At 32.4% G+C, this 25320-nt stretch overlaps 4 protein-coding genes across 6 annotated transcripts; 1 reads left to right on the top strand and 3 right to left on the bottom strand.

Moving 5' to 3' along the window:
• Positions 1–1225: 1225 nt before the first annotated feature.
• LOC139812529 (uncharacterized) lies at positions 1226–4755 on the bottom strand. Of its 2 annotated transcripts, XM_071777380.1 has the most exons (5): positions 4633–4755; positions 3590–3818; positions 2992–3305; positions 2609–2869; positions 1226–1485 (listed from the first exon to the last, which is right to left on the bottom strand). In XM_071777380.1, exons 1-5 carry the CDS (start codon positions 4691–4693, stop codon positions 1478–1480), a joined length of 873 nt encoding a protein of 290 aa, XP_071633481.1. In that variant the 5' UTR covers positions 4694–4755; the 3' UTR covers positions 1226–1477. The 2 variants fall into 2 exon arrangements, with proteins under 2 accessions (XP_071633481.1, XP_071633480.1); XM_071777379.1 differs by lacking the exon at positions 1226–1485 and having other exon boundaries at positions 2538–2869.
• Positions 4756–4970: 215 nt separating this feature from the next.
• Positions 4971–14048, bottom strand: LOC139812528 (uncharacterized). The gene is made up of 6 exons (XM_071777378.1): positions 10344–14048; positions 8553–8843; positions 6830–7114; positions 6528–6737; positions 6217–6399; positions 4971–6107 (listed from the first exon to the last, which is right to left on the bottom strand). Exons 1-6 carry the CDS (start codon positions 10399–10401, stop codon positions 5875–5877), a joined length of 1260 nt encoding a protein of 419 aa, XP_071633479.1. The 5' UTR covers positions 10402–14048; the 3' UTR covers positions 4971–5874.
• A 158-nt stretch (positions 14049–14206) lies between these two features.
• LOC139812526 (uncharacterized) lies at positions 14207–20022 on the top strand. 2 transcript variants are annotated; one of them, XM_071777377.1, is made up of 5 exons: positions 14207–14471; positions 16879–17769; positions 18368–18488; positions 19044–19206; positions 19296–19476. In XM_071777377.1, the coding sequence occupies exons 1-5, from the start codon at positions 14357–14359 to the stop codon at positions 19308–19310; spliced, it is 1305 nt and encodes a 434-aa protein (XP_071633478.1). In that variant the 5' UTR covers positions 14207–14356; the 3' UTR covers positions 19311–19476. The 2 variants fall into 2 exon arrangements, with proteins under 2 accessions (XP_071633478.1, XP_071633477.1); XM_071777376.1 differs by having other exon boundaries at positions 14209–14471; positions 19347–20022.
• On the bottom strand, positions 19864–22660 carry LOC139812530 (uncharacterized). The gene is made up of 3 exons (XM_071777381.1): positions 22300–22660; positions 20685–21002; positions 19864–20338 (listed from the first exon to the last, which is right to left on the bottom strand). Exons 1-3 carry the CDS (start codon positions 22624–22626, stop codon positions 20132–20134), a joined length of 852 nt encoding a protein of 283 aa, XP_071633482.1. The 5' UTR covers positions 22627–22660; the 3' UTR covers positions 19864–20131.
• Positions 22661–25320: the final 2660 nt, after the last annotated feature.

The following is a 25320-nucleotide window of genomic DNA, read 5'->3' as shown; positions in this document are numbered from 1 at the left end:
AATTTTACTTAATATAAAATGTACATTGATTTATTTAATTTATGAAAAAAAAACATTAATGTTCAAGAAATACCTAAGTTTCCCGAATATTGGAACAATTAAACGATAATGAATATATTGATGCATAATTGGTCATGAGCACATGTATACAATTATCGTATATAATTTTAAAAAATTAATTGCGTACTATAACGCTGAGGATTTTCCTCCTTAACCATTAGCAAATTAATTATTCCATGCTGTCATTTATTGATAACTTTATGAAGTTCTTTAAAAAAAGAGAAGTTGGTTATCGCCGGTCGTTATGTGATCTTTATTATATATACGCCTGACATTATGCCACAGTATTATTAACCGATGCGTTATTATCAAATAAAAATCTATTGGTACGCGATAGCTTCAATCTTATGCCCCTAACACAAGACAAATGTCAGTTCGTTCTTCGTTAATTGTAGAGTATAAATAATCGAATCTCTCGCGGATAATGTCCGACCGGTTTCACGATAATTATTTTCGCCGTGGCTTTTTGTGAGTCAAACTGAGACGATCGGTGAGTCAGTGCTGAGACCTTGAATAGCATCGGCGAGTATTTCAGGCTTCACAAATACCATAGATTCGATGTTGCTTTCACCGATAGCGCTTTGATCTATCCGTCTCGTATCCCTTGATTAATTGTACGATTTTTATAGATTTATTGTACTTTTAAGGGAGATGAATTAAATTGATAGATGGGCATTTATTTGATACACAGAATTCGATTTAGATTTGTTTCTGATTTGTAAAGTTTTTCTATCTATATGTATATACGTATTCCAATGTTTCTCCTTCGCGCAAAATTTCCGAGAAATTGAATTCATAGAAAGATGAGTGCTATTTTTTAAATCCGTGTGTGATTAATTGCTGTCTTTAGTGTGTTTTGATGATTTACGAGTTAAGGAAATAATGGATTAGTACGTTCAGTATTATAATTTGTCGAAAAACTAACTAAAAATTATCCTAATTGAAAAATAATTTGAGGAATAAATGAGAGGTATTTGTCATTATTAAAAAAGATGATATATTTAAACGGTTCTTAAATAAATATTACAAGTCTTTGCTGACTAGAAAAATCTTTTTGCAGTATATTATTATCAGTACATTATTTTGCTTATTTGAAAAAAAAAAGATACATTTTTATCTTTTCTAAAAGATTAATAAAGCCAAATTTTAATAATCAATTCATTAATATCTAATTCATGCCTTTCATTTATTTGTCACTCTAACTCACGTACCGTCTGCTGATACTATTGCTAAAATTGATTAAAGTTGTCGATAAGACAGACTTTGGTTGTTCCATAAGTTATTCAAGCCATCAGTTATTTCAAAGATGTCGCGCTAAGTTCAAGATCATATCTTGACCTACAATCCCACAGGGATGACTGATTTACACAATCATTTGCAATCATTTGGGCTTAGCAAATCCAGGGACCCACACAGCTCAGCACACTGCGAACATACACATACACTTAAATATTATATACATCTATGTATAATATGTATATATATTTTTACAAGAAATAATCCAAGATACACATTTAAGAAAAAATAAAAGTTAAATATACACTAATTCAATTTAAGAATAAAAAGTAAAAGAAACATATATATCTGATATAGAGGTATTTGAGATAAAATTGTGAAAGTAAGAGCTCATTTTTTATTTATATTTCTTAATTAAAAGACATCTGGACTTTCAGAAATCTTCAGCGCTGACCTTCACCGCTGAAGCTTTTATGAAATAGGAAACTGAAGTCAAATGACGCGAGAAATACATGTAAAAAAGTTTATGCCAATCGTTATACCAATTAATATTTTGTCGAGCTTATTTTCTTTGAATAAATGAATTATTAGTCATTTAGTGTCTAATAAATAATGAGCACATTTATGAGATAAATATTTTACAATAAAAATATATTATAGATATAGCTGCAGAAGTAGAGCAATTTTTTATTATTTTTTGTATTAATTTCTCGTGTATTTAATTATTTAATGTAATGTTTTTCAATATTTACTATATCTCTACAGGATGTCATAATCGAAAGCTTATGAAGTTTCTCATATTAACCAAATTCTTAATACCGCGTTATTCTCTTTTAACCCTTTTAACCTCACTTACTTCGAGCGAGATTCATATCTTATTACAACTTATCTTTACGCGAATCAATTTCCTGGAACCACGATGAGACAAGAAATTTTTAAGTAAAAGAAATAATAAATTGCGTCACTTAAATCTCTCTCTCTCTCGCGCGCGCGCGTGAATTGCTACCGTCAATTAATACTGTCATTATGAAAAGTGATACGCATTTAATTATCGAAATTTTTAAAAAATTATAGTTGTATTTCCAAAAATACTATCTTCAAATTTAGATTAACTTTGTAATTAACTATTAAAGAAGAATCGAAATATTATGGCCAACTTTTTTGATTGGCTGCAACAAATAAGAAAATATTTAATAAATAAAATTTGCCGTAAAATAAATTTTGTAAATATGTATAGCTTTTTATTTTTACACTTATCATACAATGTCAAGCAATTCACCAACAGTTTGCGCGAGATCAGAAATTAAATCACCGTCGGAATATCCCTGTTTAGAATCTTTGCTTTCGATTTGAAGACTCGTCGATCCATGAATTTGACCATTTCTAGAATCGTTCAGCTGATGTTCAATCGAGAAACTTGGTCGGGAAACCCTGTGATTCGGTCGCCATTTGTAGATATGAATCGTTGGGTTTTGTTCTCGCCTGAATGCGTCGGGCGCATCGATGTTCAACGTCGGTCGAGTTTCATCGCACGGTTTCGAAACAGTCAATGTTGGCCGATTAAAACGTTGATCTAAAATAATAATTTTAATCCTTGATCATTACCATGACAAAATAAACGTCGATAATTAATTTTTTAATAATGCGAAAACTGAGCAATAATCAAATAAAAATGTAATTGGTAATTACTCTCACCGTTGTGCCCATTGTTTGGACCAATGTTGCTCCATGTTGGCCAATAGGGATATCGCGCATTGACGGCACCAGTTTGCGAGAATTGTCTACGGTTACCACCAGTTGTAGAGGATTGCGAGCTACCAGCGGAAGATATAGCGCCGGTAATCGTTTGTCCATTTTCAATCGTTCCGAAAGAAGTTGCAGTTGCTTGACCAAAGCTAAACGAATGACTTTCGGTCTTGGCATTGTTACCGTTACTATGAGCTTCCGCACTTGCGGTAGAAATTCCTGATAATCCCGCGGAAACAGTCGCTGATTTGCTTACGGAAGATCTGAAAAGCAACTGTCTTTTTATATATGCCTAATATACAATATATATTAGGGAAAAAATATAAACATTCTCTGAATAATCGAAAAATAATCAAAGGAAATACGCTAGTATTTTTAACAAAATAGATTTATTATATGTTCTAGACGTATTATATATATAAAGAAATATATAATTTATAATTATCTTTGAGTTTTTTTTCATGTGTTTGTAATTATTTGGATTTTCCTTTTTTGAATGCAATTACAAACGAATTTTAAATTACACTACATTATTTTATATACACACCCATCAAGCCCATACCCCGTAGGATGATTGTAAGTGTTACTTTCCGAAAGGCTAATGCCATCGAGACTCGCACCGAGACTGACGGAGTGCGCATTATTATTCCCTGCGTTTAAACTGACAGTCGCCGTGGGGACGAAAGAAAAGAGACGTGTCTGAGGTTCCTCATTGTTTAAGATCTTGACTGACTCGGGCGTTAGTTCTGGCGGCGTATTCCATCGCTCGTGTTCGTCTGTTCAATGAAAAACGTTTGTTCAAGTATCTAGAAATCCAGGAGGTGATAGGAAAAAATAGATTTATGTATACTTGCATCACTTATGAGAAGATTGACATTGAAATATATATGTATATATACGTACACAAAATTTTTGTAAATCTCCAGATCGTAACACTTTTATATGGATAAACATAATTGATGTGCGTTCTATTAAATTTGTACAATTCGATTTAAATAATTCTGAATTGCATTAATTAGTTGATACCAATATCCAAGACTAAAAACTCTATTTAAATGAACTATTCAATATTATGAAAATTGATTGCAAATTTCAAAAGTAAAGACTAAAGACAATATTAATCACTTGTAACACAGTTGCACTATGTAAGATAAATCTGAGTAAATCTTATTTTATATTTGAAATTTGTAAATGAATCAAACCATCACAGTTCATTGAAGTTAAATTATGCCCCAACAATAATTTATTCAATTATATATTAATAATATATTATTATATATTATTGAACTAGCGTCATAGAAAGTAGAAAATATGACGAGATCAATAATTTTGTTTTGTTTTTAAGAATCTTAGAATTCGGTGCTAACATCACTATCGTCCATTATGATGAAATAATAAAAATTCCATGAATCTCGTAACATGCACTATATCATGACACACCTAACGAGTTCAAAAAGAATCTTTTCAGTTAGCAACACTCGCAATTATGATATACTCGCACTTATCACAAATTCTTTCTTGTTGACATTCTCCATATCTTTAAACGCAGCTTACACTTGTATTTCCATTTTTCAGAAATATTTCTCTCACCTGCCCGTACGAACAACAGCGCGAACGTTAGTAAAAGAACGCTATCGATGCTCTTCGCCATGTCTGAGAGCGTTCTGACTTGATCGTGCCATCGCCCTGCCCTTTTTCTATAACCACGCACGACCTTAGATTCGTTATTAAGATGCAGGACGCGTTTATTTGCGTAATTCTTCTTACTGAATCGTTGCGCGGTGACGCGAATCACGAAGCAGAAATGTGATTCTCAATGACTTAAGCTACCAGATATCAGCGATCAGTAAACTTTTTGAATTATTTAGCGTACATAGAAATGAATTATAATTAAATCTCATGGACATATTTAATTTGAAACAATTTTTTTTAATGACAATACAACAATTTCTTTTATGACGATAATATATATATTGGCTTTCAGAGCTTACTACGAGCGATTTTACGCAACCCCACAGTATCGATTATGATTAAGGTTAAAAGAATACAATAATCATGCGAATTATTTTATTAATTCGACGTTACATATTATATTATATAAAAAAAGCAAAACTTAATAAGTATTTAAACAACCATGGCCCGCAAAACTAAATTGAGAAAAGAACTGTTGAATAACATTTCTAAACATGAACATTGAAGTAAGAATAGTAAGTTAATACATTTTCTTATGATCTTGTGGCAGATTTATTAATGATTTATTAAAGATTAAAGTTTTATTATATTCCTTATGTTTTTCTTGTTCAGTCACGCTTTACTTTTTTGTTCTCATCGTTTTTTCGACAATTTTGATTGTTCGGAACATTCTATTTTATTGAAACATAACTGTTAACGTTCTTTTATTTTTGGCCAACATTTTTTATTCTCCCGTCTGACCGTTTTCCTTACTACTCAGTGTTTTTATGTTTTATCGAATGAAGAATTATTGGCAATTTAACTTTAGCCCTTTCTTGCAAGCTCTTCTCGTCACAGAAAAATCTTAATCGATTTTAGGATTTTTATTCTTTTCCAATTTCCAATTCATCTGTAGACGTAGGTCGTATTTGAGTTTTATCTTCTTGTGTTTTAATATATACTTGATGCACTCTCAGATGTCCATGGTTCTTCGTTATCTTCGGACTTCTCTTCCTTGTTGTCACTTTTATCTTTCACATATCTGTATATTATATCTCTATATAGCGGCACTCTGGCTTAGTTTATATACACCGATCTCTTGATACGCATATCAAATAGTCTATTTGAACTGATCAGCCAATAATCAGACTTATTTACTAGTTATTTACTATTATTTATTACGCGTATCAAGTAATCGGTGTAAACTAAGCCTCTATATACCGGCGCACTATGTAGCGGACCTCTACGTCCCCAATCTCTATATAGCGGCACTCTAACAGTCTTAGGTTGCTGAGTAACTACTGATTCGTCCAGTGTAGAGGCTGTTTGAATTTCATTTACTTGCGTTTTGTCACCTGATACGGTGTTTTTAGGTGTCAATTGATTTTTGGTTTCTGTAACATGATTTTTTAGATTTAGAATAAAGCAAATGTTCAATTATCATGTACCTATTCGTATATAGTGGATATAGATATATATCTTTTATTATAGCATAATGTATACCTCTCAAAAACCTTCCCCTGATTTCTTCGTCAGCTTCAGATTCCTCTTTCTTGTTGTCATTTTCACCTGGAGTAGGTTGCTGATTAACTACTGATTCGTCCAGGGTAGAGGCTGTTTGAGTTTCATCTACTTGCGTTTTGTCACCTGATACGGTATTTTCAGGTGTCAATTGATCTTTGTCCTCTGTAACAAGATTTTTTAGATTTAGAATAAAGCAAATGTTCAATTATCATGTATGTACCTATTCGTATATAGTGAATATAGATATATATCTTTTATTATAGCATAATGTATACCTTTCAAAAACTTACCTTCGATTTCTTTGTCAACTTCAGACTCCTCTTTCTTGTTGTCATTTTCACCTGGAGTAGGTTGCTGATTAACTAATTCGTCCAGTATAGAGATTGTTTGAGTTGCATTTTCTTGCGTTTTATCGTCTGATGCGATGTTTTCAAGTGTCGATTGATCTTTTGTATTCTTGTTTAACTTGTTCTTAAGAACATCAATATAATATTTTGCATCTACAATAAAGCAAATTATCGTGTATCCATTCATATAGTACATATAGATATACTTTTTATTATGGCATTATGTATAAATTTCAAAAACTTACTGTCGATGACATTTTGCAAATATGTCATCTCTTTTATCCGTTGGTAACTCAATTTTATGTTTTCTATTTTGTCAGATAAGTAACTCTGAATGGAAGCAACTAATGGGATGTTTAAGGAACGACCAAATATATTCGATTGCTGATTGACTTCCGATTCGTCCAGTGTAGAGGCTGTTTGAGGTGTATTTACTTGTGTTTTATTGCTTGATGCGACATTCTCAAGTCCCGATTGATCTTTTGTAGCCTTGCCTTTTGTAACAAGATCTTTTAGATGTTCATATTTGCCTATTAAAGCAAATTCTTAATTATTATGTGCCTGTTCATGTATAAAGTGTGTTCCATTTCACGCTCGCAACCCTCTTAGATCATTTGATTCTTGTCGTTTAAAACAAATGTTAAACAAGGACGAATGATGCTCGTGATTTAGCTAGATACAGATCTGAAGATAATTTTGTTGCACCATCAAAATAATTATGTAGAACACTCAAACTGATTGTTAAAATGTCAAAAATTTTTTAGAGGATTATCATCATATACTTCAGCGATCTACTATAATTATTTTGATGGTGCAACAAAATTATTTTCAGATCTGTATCTAGCTAAATTTTTAGATACTTCAGCAAAACTGTTCTTTCCGTGCTAGAATGAACTCATAGTAGATAGATATATCTTTTATAGTATTGCGTACCTATGGAAAATTTTTGTAGTTGTGTTAAAAAAGATCCTTGTTCAAATTTTTGTGTAAAATAATCAACATATACGTGTGTAGATTTAACATGTGCTTTTTATGTTAATTGAACTTTACAAATTTAAAATGTAAAATTATTAAAATAATCTAAAAAATATGTTAAAGTAACACAATTTAAACGTATTTATTAAATGTGTTAAAAATTACAGAAAAAGAGTGTTGACTTTACTTTATAACAGAAGTAAGAATAAAAATTTACAGAAGAAGAATGTTGATTTTATCTTACAATCTTAACTTTAACATAAAAATTATGTTAATTGTACACATAATTAACCTCAAATTACGATCAGAATAACATTTCCTTTCTGTTAAAATATTTTAACATAGTATCAATGTTACCATTTAATACATCCATATTATGTTAAACTGACACAAAAATTTGAGTGGACCGTTTTGGACATGTGATTTATGTTATATTTAACACAAATTTTCTAACAGTAGGGTAACTCGGGGGAATATGCCATACTTAAGAAAAATTTGATTTTTTTTCCTATTTCTTTTTCTTTTTGAGGTATAAAGGCATACTGGTCTTTTTTTCCTTCTTTTATCTGTTATTTATATGTGGTTCTAATGAAATATTTTGATTCTTTACTATTAAAAAGAAAGAAATACAAAAGTGTTGCAAAAGTGGCATATTACTCCCATGTGGGGGTAATATGCCATATATACAAAAATGTATAGTAATTTAACTTTAGAAGGGCATTCTTGTCTAAAAACATGTAAAAGAATATTTTTATTACAATTTCAATCAAACACTAAGAAAATTCTAAGCAGCACGTTGTCATACTTGTCATATTGTACTTACCCCATAAAAACTATAATACTGACAGGAAGTAAGTAAAACTTTGGCAAAACGTCAGATATAATATTTTTAACAATTTCACAGTATTTACAACAACGCTCCTAGCCGTAGCTTTGTCAAATATAACGAGTGGCATATTCCCCCCAGTTACCCTATACATTTCAAAAACTTACTTTTGACGGTATTTTCCCAACTCAAGATCTTCTGTTCGTAACTGGATTTAAGGCGTCCCAATACGTTTGATATATCATCGACAGCTTTAGACAAAATTGGAATATTAAATGCAGCAAATTGTTTGTCAAGTGGAACAAATCCGGTCGCTTGCGCGTTCTTTAATGAATTTGGACGGGATTTGGTCAAGTCTTCTAATTTCGTTTTTATATCTTCAAGTGTATAGGTTTCTTCACGATTCCTTTCAATCTTTTCTACGTGGTCGGAGACTCCGAAGACATCTCGGGGAAAACCTACATTACGATACATATTTATATTAATTTTTATTTTCTTTGTAAATAAAAAAGGAAATATGTACTACTAAAATATGTACATCTCTATTAAATTTTATCTAATGAAGATACATTAAAAATTTACCAAAGATTTATCAAAAATTTGTCAAGAAAACAAAATGTAATTTTTAAAATATCATTATTATTCGTATAATATTGAGCTGTGTGACAGTGGCGTTATAATTAAGATTTTATGCATTATAGCATTTTATACATTACGAACCATATTTAATGCATTATTGGTCAGCAATGTCGTTTATGCAATATAAGAAAAAAGATGCAGCTTAAATATAGCTCAGACATGTGTATGAAACTATAAAAACCAACAATTGTTATTAGACACAATCGACACAAGAAGCCATTAATTATATTAATTTTAATAGTTTACATAATTTATAGCCATTTTTAGGTAATCTATAATTAACGTCAGAATTCAAGATGAATTAAATAAAATAACTCAATTCTGTTTATTTTACGTGGCTTTCTCGCCGTTACTCGTATAAAAAATATTTGAATTATTAGAATAAATATGTACATGTATATGAATTATTAGAATAAATATGTACATTAGAATAAATATGTCATATATAAAACATGTATTAAGATACACTTATATATAATAAAATACACGGCGTGTTAAGTAGAATTCTATCTTGAAAAATTGATCTTATAGATCATTTTATAGATCATGTAAAATGAGTTAAAAGGTTGAAGAAAATCATATACATGTTTTATCAATCGTTATCACATTAAATTTTATATTTTTACTGTTTTACAGTGTTTTTCACAAAATTTTGTTTTCTTCTTTTTCTTTGTGCTCCGGGATATAAATTATTTTTATTTGATTTTATTTATCGGATTTCGTATGCACAATAGATATCATTGTTTTAATACAAGGAAGAGAATTAACGATTAATTAAAGATATTCCCGCTTGCGGCATTTCTCGCGGAATATTTAGCGGATACATTACTATTCTGATTTATCAATATAGTCGTATAAATCACGAGAATTAATAATTATCATACTCATATGCGTAATCGATTACTTATCTGTCGGCATTCTCTTTATCTGCGGTTTATCAAAAATGCATACGATATCTTACGTTCTGCGTTTTGTTTATCTATGATGTTACTCGTGTGATTCACACAATATTCATGCATTAGATATGAAAATATTCCTGACACCTCGTGGGGGGCTTAACTTCAAACACAATCTTTTTTGACGTAAATTATCTTGTGTTTATAATATTTTACTTATATATTAATAAACAACCGCGCAAATTTTTAGTTGTTTAAACGATATTTGAACAATCACATGAATTTTAAATTATTTCAGTCCTTTAGAGCGGTGAGCAATTAATTTACCATGCCTATTTTTTAATAAATAATTTATATTATACAAAAGATTATAGAGTAATATATCACGACAGAAAAAGTACAACAAAATATATTAGCTGTTACCTGTTACCCCTTGATGTTGCGCAACGGCAAATATTGCCACTAATAGAAACCACTTCATGATTTCGATTGACGAATTTCTCGAACGACAAGTACCTAAGTAGAAGTTAGTACTTAAGCAAGACACAGACTTGACTGAGTTTTCTTAGGTGCTCACAACTTATATAAGGTTGGAAATCTCGCACTATCAACAAACAAATATAAGTTTTACTATCAGCTCCAGATATTTTGTCTAAGGTAATGGTCCACTCTTGTTACTTCTTTGCATGTATAAGTACATTACCATGATAAAGAGATAAAACGTTATCCACTAATGGTCCAAAAAGTATTAAGAATATTTTTACCACTTACCAGAATTTCTGAAAGCTCATAAAAATTCCAGTCTTTAAAAATTTCCTATGAATAATGAGAAAAACGAATGTACACAGTCATTCTCTGTTTGCTGCGCAACAGATAAATCCCGTGAAAACGCGTCTCGTGAATTGTATGTATATTACTGAGAAGTATACAATGAATAATATACAATGAATCTGTTACGAAACGTTTCGCGTAACGAAACTTGCATTTTTCGTAAACATTCGTCACTGCCAGCGGCGAATATCCGGGAAAGAAAATTGTAATGCATTTAAATTCTTTGACGTAATCTTTGATTGCATTACACACGAACTCGTTTTTTCGATCGATTACTCGTAATTAAGTGTATCCGTAAAAGAAAGTTATGTGAATTATTTGAATGCTAATCATTGTGTCAGAATGGCTGAATATGCTGAGGTCGATGATCTTTAGAAAAAGAATGGCACGTCTTTCTGTCATTAATAATGCATAACGAGTCATAAAATCTAAATAGAAGGCTATACGAAATATTTACTGACAATGAGTCAGGTGATCAAAGGTTAAACATGTTTTGTTTTGTCATGAACTTGAAACACAGATATAAGGCCAACATTATTTTGTGGAATGCAACTGCGCATTTCTTAATTTGTGCTTTGGATTATAGTTAATAGAAATCATTATTGATGAATATGAATCGTTGCTATTTTCGAGGGGAATACTTTTTATTAATAATTATATATTCCGGTATTTATTATGAATCGGTACAGGATTTTCTTCTACTTTGTAATGTTTTGTAATTTATAAGCACAGATTGCTTTACACAATTCATTAAAAGTACTTTATGATTGCATTCTCCAATAGTTTTAATTTGCAAACATTTTATATTGGTACATCTTTTATATAAATTTAATTTTGCATAGAATTTGACTTTAAACAGATTAGACTTTAAACAGAATCCACATACAAAATATATGCGCATTTGGCCATAGTAATCACGCTTGCTTTACTCGAAGACGAATCTTACTTTCGAAAACAATGGGGCGGTCAGGAAGGAGCAAAGCAGCTGTCAGATTATTGCGTAGAAGGTAATCAAGTTCCGTGATGGGTATTTCCCGAGCAGGCGCGTCATTCTATTATTTAAAAAAGAAAAAAGTTTAGTTTACCTAGCAAGGCTACGAGCAATTGAAAAATGTTGGGAAAGATTTTCGGATGTCTAGGCTTTTATTTATTCAAAACTCAACAAATTATAAATAAGGTTGTTGCGCGAATTAAGAGTATCTGTTCAAGAGAAGCCTAATTTTATTTTTATTACATGATTAACAATTTTACTTTTGAAAGAGATAAATATAGGAAAGACATTATGCACACTTGTCCTTTTCGGAAATAGAAAATAACTCCGTAACATTATATACAGAGAGATTCGTCTTTATGTATCAATGTAATAATATTATAAACAAAAATACAAATTTCTCTGTAATTTGAATAATATCAGCTTGTCGCGGTATTAACGTTAACATTTCGATTTTTTAACATTTCTCCGTTGCACCATCGAACAGAATGGAATATTTTTATCACTTATTTAAAAGATATGTACGCCTGAGTCACGTTGGGCCGTGACTAACGAGCAACAATATCGTGGGTAAAAGGCGGTTTATCGCATTTAAGACATTTTACTCATGCTGACCATAATTCGTTTGAATGAGACGCTACTGCGCATAGAAGTTCCGCGAATGTAACTGAGAGGGTACTAATTTGTTAGCTGCTAGCCGATAATCAATCGTTTGTTGGATTACCCTGATCGATTGATTGGAAAATGCACGTTTGAGCTTCGGGCGCGGGTTTAAGGGGATCAGAGAACGACGGAGTCGTTTGCGATTATCCTGGATCGATTATCACATCTAGCAGGATGTGGAAACCGGCCGCGATCATCCAATGACAGGCTATTATTATTTATAAAACAATTACGCGCAAATTGTCGCTGTTAATGGCGATATTGGATGAAATATCGACCACTGAAAAAATGAATGATTGATGGCGATGAATATATATACGCAGTGTACAATGGATTTCACAGTTAAAGGAAGCTTACTTGTAATCAGATTATGCAGAATGTGATAGGTCACGGAGAAATATATTCTTATATCTTAAAGAGATATTAAAGATATTTTAAGTAGCAACACTTACTGTCTAAGTCTGGATAATATCTATTGTGTTTCCTTTCAATCGTAAGGACTAAGGAATAAATTGAAAAACATATCGATTATTTCGATCAGTATTAATAGCGTCCGAGATATACATAATTGAAAAATAAAAGCTTTCCGGGATAGGCATTACGTGATGAAACACGTTGTACATCATTTAGAAAGTCGTCAGAACGGGTTCTAAAAATTAAGAAATAATAATAAATCTTAAATTATAGAAAAATAAATTCTATGTTGATGAAATAATCTATAAATAAAAGTAAATATATATTCTCTGATGTATTCCGTGTAACTATGAAACAAATATATCTACAAACACTGTGGAAAAATACCTCGCTTCTCTAATTTGTTGCAATTCCGTATGGACACAATAACTTGAGTCTCATAAGTGCAAGTGCACGTTAAAAGCTCGTGTGAATGAAAAACTATATAATTAACGTTCTGGTTTCTCAACATGGAAAAATCCTTTACAGTACATTGTTGAACGTATCATTCCGATATTGAATGTATCCTGCAATTACATATCGATAATCAACAGTAACGTTTCCGCCGTCCAAGATTATTTCCTACTTACGCTGCTGTTATCGCAGGGTTATCGCGGTGCAAGTTATAGAACTGAAAACATGTGTTTTTCCCAAATAAAAACAGTTTAACAAGAATTGGGGCTGCGTGGTATAATACTGGGAACAAGATCACTGTCAAGGTCTGAGCAATTTCATTCTATTAAGCTAAGCAGATTCGCAGCAAATATCTCAAATTGAAAAGACGCGGAACGATCAAACAAAGAAACAAAGAAACATAAATGTTATTAATCGATCTTGCTTACTAAACAAATTTGTAATTTAAAATATTGGCATATCTATGAAAAATGTTATTATTTAAGAACAAAAGATAAATTTTTTATAGCAATTTACTGACTTATATGGGTAATTTGCAAACTATAAGATGAGAAAAATCTTTTGGTTTTTATTTTTTACAAATAAGTTTTAATAATCCATTTTTTTAATCGAAAGCTATATAAAAAATTTCAACACAAGAAGACGATAGTAAATACGTCAATACCTTACAACCATACCTTAAAGATATTTATATTTTATTATTTAATGCAATATAAAATGATAAAATAGAGAAATTATTTTATTCGGAAATTTTTACCAAAATGACGATAATAAATTGCATTACATAGTAATCTTGCTGTAACAAGGATTTCTTTTGAAGTTCTCGCGTGAACGCACTAACGCAAAGAAGAATAACGCTAGGAGGTAATAAAGTGCCGATACGAGTGAATGCTATATAAGATGATCGCGGCATCAGCTGAGTCAGTCATTCTTTCGCAGACGGCGACAACATCAGGATCATTCGGTCTTTACGCGATATACTGTGGTGATATATAAATAACAAGTAATATACATAAGCATTAGTATTTCTCAGTTTTTCCTCGTTGACTTACTTCGCCGACTGATCGACGATACAATCAGAAAGATGGATATTAGGATCTTCGCGCTGGTTGCTTTCATTGCTGTCCTAGGATCCTTTACGGAGGCCCGATCCGCCTTTGGTTATCCTTATGGTTATCCTTATGGTTATCCTTATGGAAGTGAGTAGCAATCGTGAAGCTTTATTTTTTTACTCATGAGCGAATTTAACAGTGTTCTACTTGTTTACTAACGTGATATTGTATGTTCGAATACCTTAAACACTCTGACATTAATTGTTTTCCGCAATTAAGATTCACAATTAAATTACAAGCTCATATTTAAATATTTTTGTGTGAGAATATACTTTCTTTAACTTATAAATGTTAGCTACTAGAGCAAGTATACTAACATTTATGAGAACAAAAAATAAATTACATACTAGGAAGCAATATATTCATCGCAGTTTAAAAGAATCATAAATTCGATGCGTAATAACACTTTTTTTTTTCTTATTTTCAACCATTTTTATCAGGTAATCTTTTTAGTGTTTTATACAAACAGATGTGCAATACGATATGTAAATAAATTCGAGTTAGTTCTGCACTACTAATCGTTAACCAATAAAATTATTCAAAAGACATTGCATGTTGCATACATCAAGGTTGATAAAAATTAAAGCTAATGTTAAGTTACATAATGGCAACGTCGTGCATTTAAGTAGAAATAGCTGACGGTGCGCGGGAATTTCAGGATAATTGCGAGATTAGCAAACGCGGCAAAATTCCATCGACGAATTCGATAACACGCGGATATAATTTTATGATTTTAATCAACGCCGAAGAGCAGGTTTGCTATCAGGCTGCTGACATTCTCTTTCTACATAAACATTCAGAAATTACGATTGTAGAAGAGATACTTTGAAAAATGAATGACGCCGCGGCGCGAGATGATAATTTTTTATTTACGACGTTAATTTTTCTGCAAACAGTCTAAAATCTTGCTAAAAATCTTTGCAAAGACATTCTGATGACTCATCGATAGGTCACTAAACAAGCATTTTCCAGTAGTTTGTGACAATTTATAATAATTTACGATAATTTATGCAAATATGTTAATTTGCGTGATACAATTTACACACATTTAGTTTTTTTCCTTTTTTTTTTAAACTAGTTATATTCATTAATATTAACAATATTTCTTTATTTGAAAAAAGAAAAGAATAAATTATCGCGATTTTTAAAAGCATAAGCGATATTAATCATGATAACCAAGATTGATGTCCCATGATGCAGCATGCTCGCCTGCGCATATAAACATATGCGTAACCGCTCACACAACTGCTAGCCAAATGAAAATAATTTGACGCTCGCAGACCGTGACCTCATTTCGTTCTTCACCTTGACTCATGAGAAGATACTTTCTTTTCACTATCTTCTCATAATCTCTCGCGCACGACACGATTAGGGCTCATGCACAATGAGAGAAATAAGGAACAAGGAATTTAACATAGAGAGAATTCATAGTCGCATTTTTTTCAAGACACGGTCTTTCCTCTCTTTTCAAGACGGAATTCTCTCTATGTTTAATTCCTCCTTCCTTATATTTTTCTCATTGTGCATGAGTCCTTATTCCTATCATGTTGATAAATATATAAAATATACGGCGCTAATTGATTTATCAAAATGTGCTTACTTCTGTTTAAACAGGAGGAATGAAACACATTTTGTAATATAAAATGAAAATTTAATATGTGTGTATAGTAGAGATAATAGAATAACAGAAAGGTAAGTTAAAAGTATTTTAATAGGTATATTTAAATATAATACTAATAAATATATAGGATGAGATGATAAGATAAAACGTATTGCATAAAAATCAATTTACTTTTCGGGCGTGATCTTGAACGCCAGGATGTTATCGAAAAAGAAATGCCTTAAGTACGTGGTTTATCAAATTAACGTGACTGTAGAACTTCAATATCTCACGATTAATGTCACGTATCGCGCATAATTTAATTATTATTCATTCTTTACTTATACGTTTTGCTGAAGAGAAATAAGCGATAACATAATTTGTTTACAAAATTTATTTTAATTAACAATTTTTTTATAATTTAATAGACCGATGGATAATATTGTAAGCAGTTTAAGATTCTGGACTAAAGAACCAGGATTTCAATTGTCGTATATTTTATATCAATGACTTTTAACTATCGTTTTTCCGATAATATTTATGTCCCTATAAAACGTTTTATGTTATACAGTATTTTATAAGTTGTATATCTAAGCACCACCATTACCTTTATTAAACATTACTATTTGCGCAATATTGTGATTAGTAATACATTTATTAAGTGTTATCCATTATCTGTTATGTTAAGCATTATAATGTGACTAGTAACACATCTGGCATATTGTTGCGTGTCTTTGGTGATGGAATTCCGAGATATGGTCACAAGGCATATGTTACAACTAACAATGCTATTTCAACCAGTAGCCGAGAATCATCAACCATACGAGTTTCATCTCAGTAGCAACAAAGTATCTCGTTAAAGACTTGCTCTTTTGTTTTCATTTCTTCTCGAAGATGGAGGACTACGCGACGATAGACCGTCGGCCAGTCTCGCCGCGATGTCCAGGTTGAAGCGAGCAATCGATGATTCGAATGGTGAGAGTACCACCAATCAAGCAACTACAACGACCTCCTCGACAACAGATCCCACAACCACACCATCATCGACCACATCATCATCAACCACACCTTCATCAACCACACCTTCATCAACCACGCCATCATCGACCACACCTCCAACAACACCTACAACCACCGAACCAACCACTACCACAGAGGCGACGTCTCCCACGACTACGCCAACCACCACTTCCACCAGTACTCCCACATCCACTTCCGTTACTACTCCAACAACCCCATCCACTTCTACGCCTAGCACGACAACTTCAGAAAACACGAAACCAACGCCCGAGCCGAAGAAACCAAACAACATTCAATCACGTTCGAACATTGACGAACCCGAACCCGAAGATTCCACTAAGAAACCTGGACCATCTAAGGACAAAGGGCCAACTCCCGGACCATACTTTGGCGCTCCTGGATACGGCTTTGGCGGTCCAGGTTTCGATCCCTATTTTGGTTATCCAGGATTCAACTCTATACCAGGTTATAATCCAAACTATGCGTGGACAAACAACGGGCCAGGATACGCGTCCGCAGGCGCAGGCGCGTCCACCGGAAGTTTTGGATATCCAGGAATGGGATATCCAATGGGACCATATCCTACCCCGGGATATCCCACACCAGGATATCCTACGCCGGCATACCCCACACCGTCATATCCCACGCCGGGATCACCGACGGGAGATCCATCTTTCGGTAGTCGAGGAGGATTTCAGGATAACTCACCGAACCAGAATAATCCACCAAACAGGGATAACTCGCCAAACCAGAACTTCGGCGGAGGTACGAGCATGAACCCAAAAATCCAAGGACGAAGACTGACTCAGAATTTTGGAGGATAATGAATGAATTGGGGTTGCATGCTGTGGTTTAGACGTTTCTCGATGTTTGTAAAAGATCGGCAGAAAAATGAAACCAATTGGATATCAAAGGCAAAGGAGAGATATTAGAATTACGTTATTACGTATTTCAAAATTTGTTTGGCGAAGTCGTGTTGATATTATGCTTTTTTTTTAAATGCATGATATTCTGTCAAACCGAATTGTATTTTATGTAAAACGACTAATGTCGATGATAATAGTTTTCGACGTTTATATATTTATTTATTTATATACGCGTGCGTTTGTACATTTATATATATATGTATATGTATATATATTTATTTGTATGCGTGTATTTATATATTTATTTATTTATTTTTTTATTCATTTATGTATTTATTTATTTATTTATTTATTTATTTAGGTATACTTATACTTAGATAGTCTATGTAAACTTATGTGATTTATAACTGAATATAATCGCATGTAAATGCATGATTTTCACGCTGTATATATAGATGTCGTTATTTGTATCTTATCATGTACTCTATTTTTCGCAGATCCGTTGTATAACAACGCAGGACCCGGATACTTTAACCCAGGGCAATTTCCTAATTTCAATGACCCCACTTTTGACATGATTAAACAAATTCAGGCGCAGATCGAGGCGCAACATCAGGCGTAAGTCTCCAAGTAATATAAGTTGCAAATGACTGATCTTTACACTTCGAAGCATAACTATTGTAAGTCGAGTGGAATTTCCCGAAGTTATATTTGTAAAATTATTTACATTTAAAATTGCTCTTATACAATCTCAGTATTGTTTTAACATTTAATACATCAGAGATTTTTTTCATGTTTATTACACAATTAAAGTAGATCTCTTTCCTGTCTAAATGAGTCCTTCTAGATTGTTTTTATTAACAAGTGTGCAAAGAACATTTTTTATTGAATTATTTTAAATTTAAAGTAAAACTTTTTATCTAAGAGTTTTATATAATCAAAACAGCCTTATTTCTATAATTGATTACTAAAATTTTGTACTTTATGCTGTTTACGCTTTCGGTGATGTTTCTTCCCGAGTATCATTTTGCTTTAAGAATCGTCCGTGATTTTGCAGACTAAGGAAAAGCATTTGCATCCAATATTTATAATTATTCTTTTGAAATGCGATTGCAAGTTGTCATTCATATAGATTCGTAAAGCACATTGTAAACAGGAATTTATGTTGTACAGCAATATGGATCTCCACAATCGTTTAGCCAACGATCCTAATTACGGAAATTACGGAAATTACGGAAATTACGGGAATCCTTACGGTGGCGGCGTACCGCAGGTGGCGAGTGCCAGCATCGGCTTAGGCCCATACGGTGGTTTCCAAACTGGCCAGATCAGTCCTGTAAGTTTTACGCTTTGAGTTGTTACAGCACCAAAAAACGGCAATACAGAACTTGTCCAGTTAACACGCTTCATTTTGCACACAATCAGATTGCAGTCTTCTGAATATAGTCTTTATTACCGGCGATCTCGCCATCATAGGCTGCTCCAGGAATAGAGTCCAGATTCGCTGATGATCTTCCTCCGCCATCGGGTAACAGTTTCGGAGTATTCGCTAGTTCTAGTTCCTCCAGCCAGACCGGCCCGGACGGCAAGCCGATTAATCATAAGTCGTCTGTTACTGGCGTTAATGATAATGGGAGAGTTTCTTACCGCACTGTGCACGATTAATTAAATTACGGCCATGATTGTGCCTATTTTTATAATCATTAATTTACTATCGTGCTATATATGGTGTTATCATGATAATGATAAAGTTTTATAATTCAAAATTCAAAATTGTTACAAAAATAAGATTGCGACAGAGGATTTTCAAAATTTTGACTCAAATATTTCCTTAAGATTGCCAGACAAATACTCAAGTTTCTTAGAACTAATAGATTCTCTTTATAAAATTAAAGTTATGACTTTTATATGATTTTCTATAATTGTTAATAATTTTTTTACTATCCGTTCGCGAGCAAGAATCGCTTGTGATACATATTTAAAAATCTCAATAAGCTTTCTTGCGTTAGTGTTATATTCTATTTGAGTAATATCGAATGCATATAACACTCTCTTGACGACTATTCTACATTTAATTACTTGCTTTAATATATTCATATTGTTGTATCTATTATGTAATGCATAAATTAAACTCTTGACGCTTTTACAATGATTTTTTAATTTTATTACGTGACAATTAAATTGTTCTTAATAACACGATCCAATATTATTTTGTATAGCAATATTTACATCACAAAAACTTTACAATTTAATAAATTATTTTATAATGTTGTATCGTCGCTGGGTTTGGTCTTACTAAGCGGTGGTTCAATCTTATCATCGACTATAGGTTTATCTCGCGGCCATGTTTTATGATCCCGAAATCCCACGTTACCGTGATCTCCAAAATGATAATTCCAATATATTTGTGGCCGTCGAAATGTCCGTCCATACCAAGGCTCACCATATCCTTGATAAGTAGTTTGAATCTATTACGATAGGAAAAAAATACACTTTTTAGCTAATGAAGTATTACAAGAAATTTTTTAAACTTACTTTAGATGATTTATATAATTTGTGTCAAACTGTTAAAAAGATAAAATTCTGTTTAGAATTTTATGTGCTGTAAAAAATATTCGAAAAATCACAAAATACATATCCATATAAAATAAACTAAATATTTTAAAATAAACAATGTATTTAAATGGTATATAAATAAACTTCTACCTAAAATTTAAACGCAAATTATAGATCGTCAAAAATAAGTTTTAATCACTATAATATTAATTCTCATGCAGTATACAGTAAGACATCTTATATAACAAACTTTATCACCTGTGGAATATTGTTGCGATGAAAATGCATATGCATTGAACGTGGCGAATTTATTGAATGAAAAACAGGTTGCTTATCCTCATTAATACCTCGAAAACCATTGATTACCGGGACATCATCGATCTTAATGTTCGGTTTTGCTTTCGTGATAATGCTGAGATGCACCTCGGTGATGATATTTCCATTTTCATCCGATTTCGAAGAAACGGATACATTACATATACCATGTTCGCAAGAATCTTCGTTTGGTATGCTATCGTTACTGTTCACAACGACTTGAATATTATTGATTATTTTTTGTTGTTTTGCCGAATCATCCTGCAAAAAAATACGAGTTAATTGTCGCATTATCTTAAAAGAGAGCTGCAATAGTTTTTAATATCGATATATTGTATGATAATTATCTTTCTTGTATAATAATGAGATAATATTTGATATAAATAAAATAATTAATTTTTATAATATTTGGTCGGGATTCTATAAGAGTTCTTAATACAGAAAATTATTTAAATGTGTTAAATATAAGACAACGTTAAAATAAAGAAATAAAATTGGGTCTTATAATTATCTAACAGCACATTCATTCGTTAGTTTAACGTCTATTTTAATGTGGTTAATTATTTATTTTATCAAATTATTTTAATGATGAATTTTTAACTTATAAAATTTATATACTCGATATTATATATATATATATATATATATATATATATATATATATATATATATATATATGAATATTTCACACATAAATTAACACACGAAATTGCACTAATCTTGAGCATATTCAAAACATATGCACTGTATTAGTAATAAATATTCACGACTGGTTAGTCGAGGAAATTGTAACGTTGCAAAGTAGCTGATTTGATAGCTTAATGGTTCTACATTTGATATACATAAAATTAAAAGATGAATAATAGATTATGCGAATACAAAAATAATTTTCTTTTTAAATTATATTAAATGCTTTAATTTAATTTTAATTTTGGATTTAAACTGAATTTAATTTAATGCTTATATGTAGCATTAATATATGATCGCGCAATACAGACTTGAATTAATATTATTCTTGACGAATATTCTAATTTGTCAATTCCATTGCATATTTTTTGGACTTCGTTGATCAAGTGAATTGCATTATTTCTTAATTTTATTTTCCATAGCCTTCAAGATAAAAACGATTAATATCTAATTATTGATTTAACTTCATAACTTATACAATTTATATAATGCAAATACGAATATTTTAACTATAAAAATAGAAAATTAGTTTAAATTAAACATAAGCGTTACATTAAGTTAAATCTAATTTTAGAATTATTTTTTATTGCATAATTAATCTACACTTTATCTATTACTTTTTGTTTTATTTTATGGATATATGTAAAGTGTAAAGCTATCAAATCAACTATACTTTGTGACATTGCTATTTTCTTGAAGAACCAAATAGCCATAATGCACAAGTCTAATGTCTAAGTGACTTACACGTTATAACTACTAAATGGATGCAACTTTAAAACATTCGTGTTATTTATCTTGTACAAAACTGAATATCAACTCGCAACTTGCGAAACTGCAGGGTAATTATTTTTTTATGACGTCTGTTACTCACGCACGATGGATAGATCCTTCTTTTTCTCGGTTCACTTGCTTTTACGAGCTCGCTTCCATGATCCCAGATGAATGTCGATGATTTAGGTGCACGCAAAATTGATTCCGGTGGACTAATAGATTTTCTTGGATTTATAGTCGTGCTCAAGGTTGGGTTGGCTAATGTCTCTTCATTTTCATTAGAATCGAAATCGATCTTTGACGAAACTTCGACACCAGCTGTACCAAAATTGTTAAACATTATGATCGCAAAACACCCGGCGAGAATTATTCTCGTTTGCATTTTCATCGTTCTTTCGCCAATACACAGGCGACACTGATTTTCCATAAAATACTTCTGTCACTGTACAAGTTGTTTCAAGGAAGGGATAAATACTCAAAGCGGATGTATATATAGTGATGACAATCATTATTGTAGAAAATTGGAATGGCCTCCGACTCGTAAAGCGTAACAAAGATGGTCTCGAAGAAGCAAGTAATACCTTTCTCGAAGGATTCGGACCAGTGATTTTAATTGCTTCCTGAGATCAATATCGCGAGATTCATGGATACTTCTAACTAATATAAATAAACGACCATTATATGTAAATAAGATTGTTAATGGAAGAAATTGACAAATAAGAATTTTACATTACTAATTAATTCTATCTTCTGAGAAACACAAGCTATTATATGTATATAAATTTCTGAGATTTATTTGCCGAGTCAATTTATCTTTTAATATGTCTAGAAGTGTGCGATTTCAATATGTGATTACCAAACAGAAACGAGAGTAATATATGCGTACTACAACGTTTGTTACTTCCTGGAGAGTACACTTACTTTCGCGCTGAACAAAGGTTCGCTCTAATAATGATTCGCCGTGAATAGCTTAGTGGAGGGTATGATGAATGCTCATGAATGACATTATCTCGCGCCTGTTACGATGAGCGAAGTGTTCGCTCTAAAATGCACCCCGTTATGGCCCGTTGCAGCCAGCACATCAGCGCTAAAGTAATTTCGAATTCTGTCACCCTCAACGGCTAAATCCCAGCGCAAACAAAGAGCGCAAGAGCCTCATTGAGATTCATTAAAATCCTTGTTGCCCCTTTCAGCCCTGCGAAACTGTGACGGGTCTCTCCCCCGATCACTGTCTTTGTTCTTAGGGCTCCTTTTATCATCGCGACGCTAAAATGTTTAAAAATGTTTATCTCTGTCATTTGGTGTAATTGTTTATTGAAAGCAACGTGAGATTAATTGTGTAATGGATAAATGAGAGAGAGAGAGTTTTAATGATGTCACCCTTTCCTGTGCCGTATTTCGTGCCTCACGGAATAATGATTCAGCCGTACCGTATAGCAGGCGCCAAACGTTCGTGCCAAAGATGCAATTCGTCGAACGTCGCGACCGCGCTTAAATTGTTCGTGCCAAAGATGCAATTATGCAGTGGCGGATCGGCAGGCAATTGCAGGATATCGCGTTACGTAAATCCTCTTCCTAAGATCGGCGATTACCGAGACTCGAGCATCACGGTCGCGCAATGACGCAAAATCCTCATTAAGGCGCAAGAGTATTTCGCTGAATGACCGAAGTATGCTTATTTCCGAGGAAACGAAACGCGCCGGTGACTAATTTGTAACCGATTCTCCGAGCTCCGTCGGATTGTTCGTTTTCTCAAGAAGTATATTCGATGGTAAACGGCTGCCGCGACACGACTGCGTCGTAAAAACCGTATCTAAGCGAACTCCCGCTGTTCTCGCACAATTAAACCTTTACGCGTTTGTCTGCCGACTGTATAAATACACGTCTTTTTTTTCACGCGCGCGTGTTTTTGCTTGTTTCCGGCTTTCCAAGCACCCTTCGGCCGCTCTCGCAGGCCGAGCATTTACCGTCGACGGAGCGTAGAAAACGGAGTGTCTAATGTAGCGTGCCTAATCGGGCTCGCATTATTGGGGAATCACCGACGATATACGCAGAGACGTATCTTGACAGTGTAAATATGCTACAAATTAATGTTCTGGCGGCCCAAGGCTGTTCATGCTCCCACGGAACGTACTTCACGAAGCGTCCTCATTCGTAGGTATTGAACAGAGAGCGCATAATAGCGAGTGAACAACGTTAAATTCCGGATAAAATGATTTATAGCTAAGAAAGGGGGAAGGCTTAATACAGGGGCTTGGTAATAGGGCGTCGGTATATTTCGATAGTATGATAATACATTTAAATGTTTAATAAATTGTAATATTTTTATTTCGTGGAATTATTCATAACCACGGAAAAATATTACAATACGTGCTTTACGAGTAGAAGAATAAATCACAATAAAAATAGCTTTATTTTAATCAAACAATTTATATTGTAGGGCTTATAAAGTATCGAATTTACATACATTATATACATTTATATGCCAATGAATTGCCCGTACCCATACAATTATTTTGATGTTTATAAATGTTAGGATAATTTTGAAATATTATGGATACAATTATTCATTTGAATGTAATTTGATTACTCATAAAATGTGATATAGGTACTCTGTAAAATGCAAATAAAAGCTTTGTGTTGATACAAATTTCTGCACAATGACGATTAAAAATTTTCCTTATTTATTTGATTTCATATGATTAAAGAATGATCCATATTGGTTAAAAATGTTTTAAATTATATTTTCATGGTTACTCTACCTAAGTCATTCATTTGTAATTATAAAAAGAAATATATAATAGCATATAAATTTAATATATACGCATTATATTATATAAAAATGAAGGAAGTATGAAAATATGCATTCAATAATATTCGTCATTTTAAACGAGACATCGCGAAGACCGCCGTTAATTTTCTCACGCGACACTGGCACTGCTGCCATACGAATTACAAGACTCGTTTAGGATGTGACATATGGCTTTGACGAACGGTTTCCGAGAAAACAGAAACTCTTTCCACACAGCGCATTTGCACCCTTCCTTTCACCGCGAAGAAAGGCTCGCCAGAAATAACCGGTGAACGATTTAAAACCGTGCTAGGAAGAATGACGTTTACG

Source organism: Temnothorax longispinosus, chromosome 5 (assembly GCF_030848805.1).
Source record: "Temnothorax longispinosus isolate EJ_2023e chromosome 5, Tlon_JGU_v1, whole genome shotgun sequence".
In the NCBI taxonomy this organism is placed as follows: Eukaryota; Metazoa; Arthropoda; class Insecta; order Hymenoptera; family Formicidae; genus Temnothorax; species Temnothorax longispinosus.
This window is presented reverse-complemented; position numbering and strand designations above follow the sequence as displayed.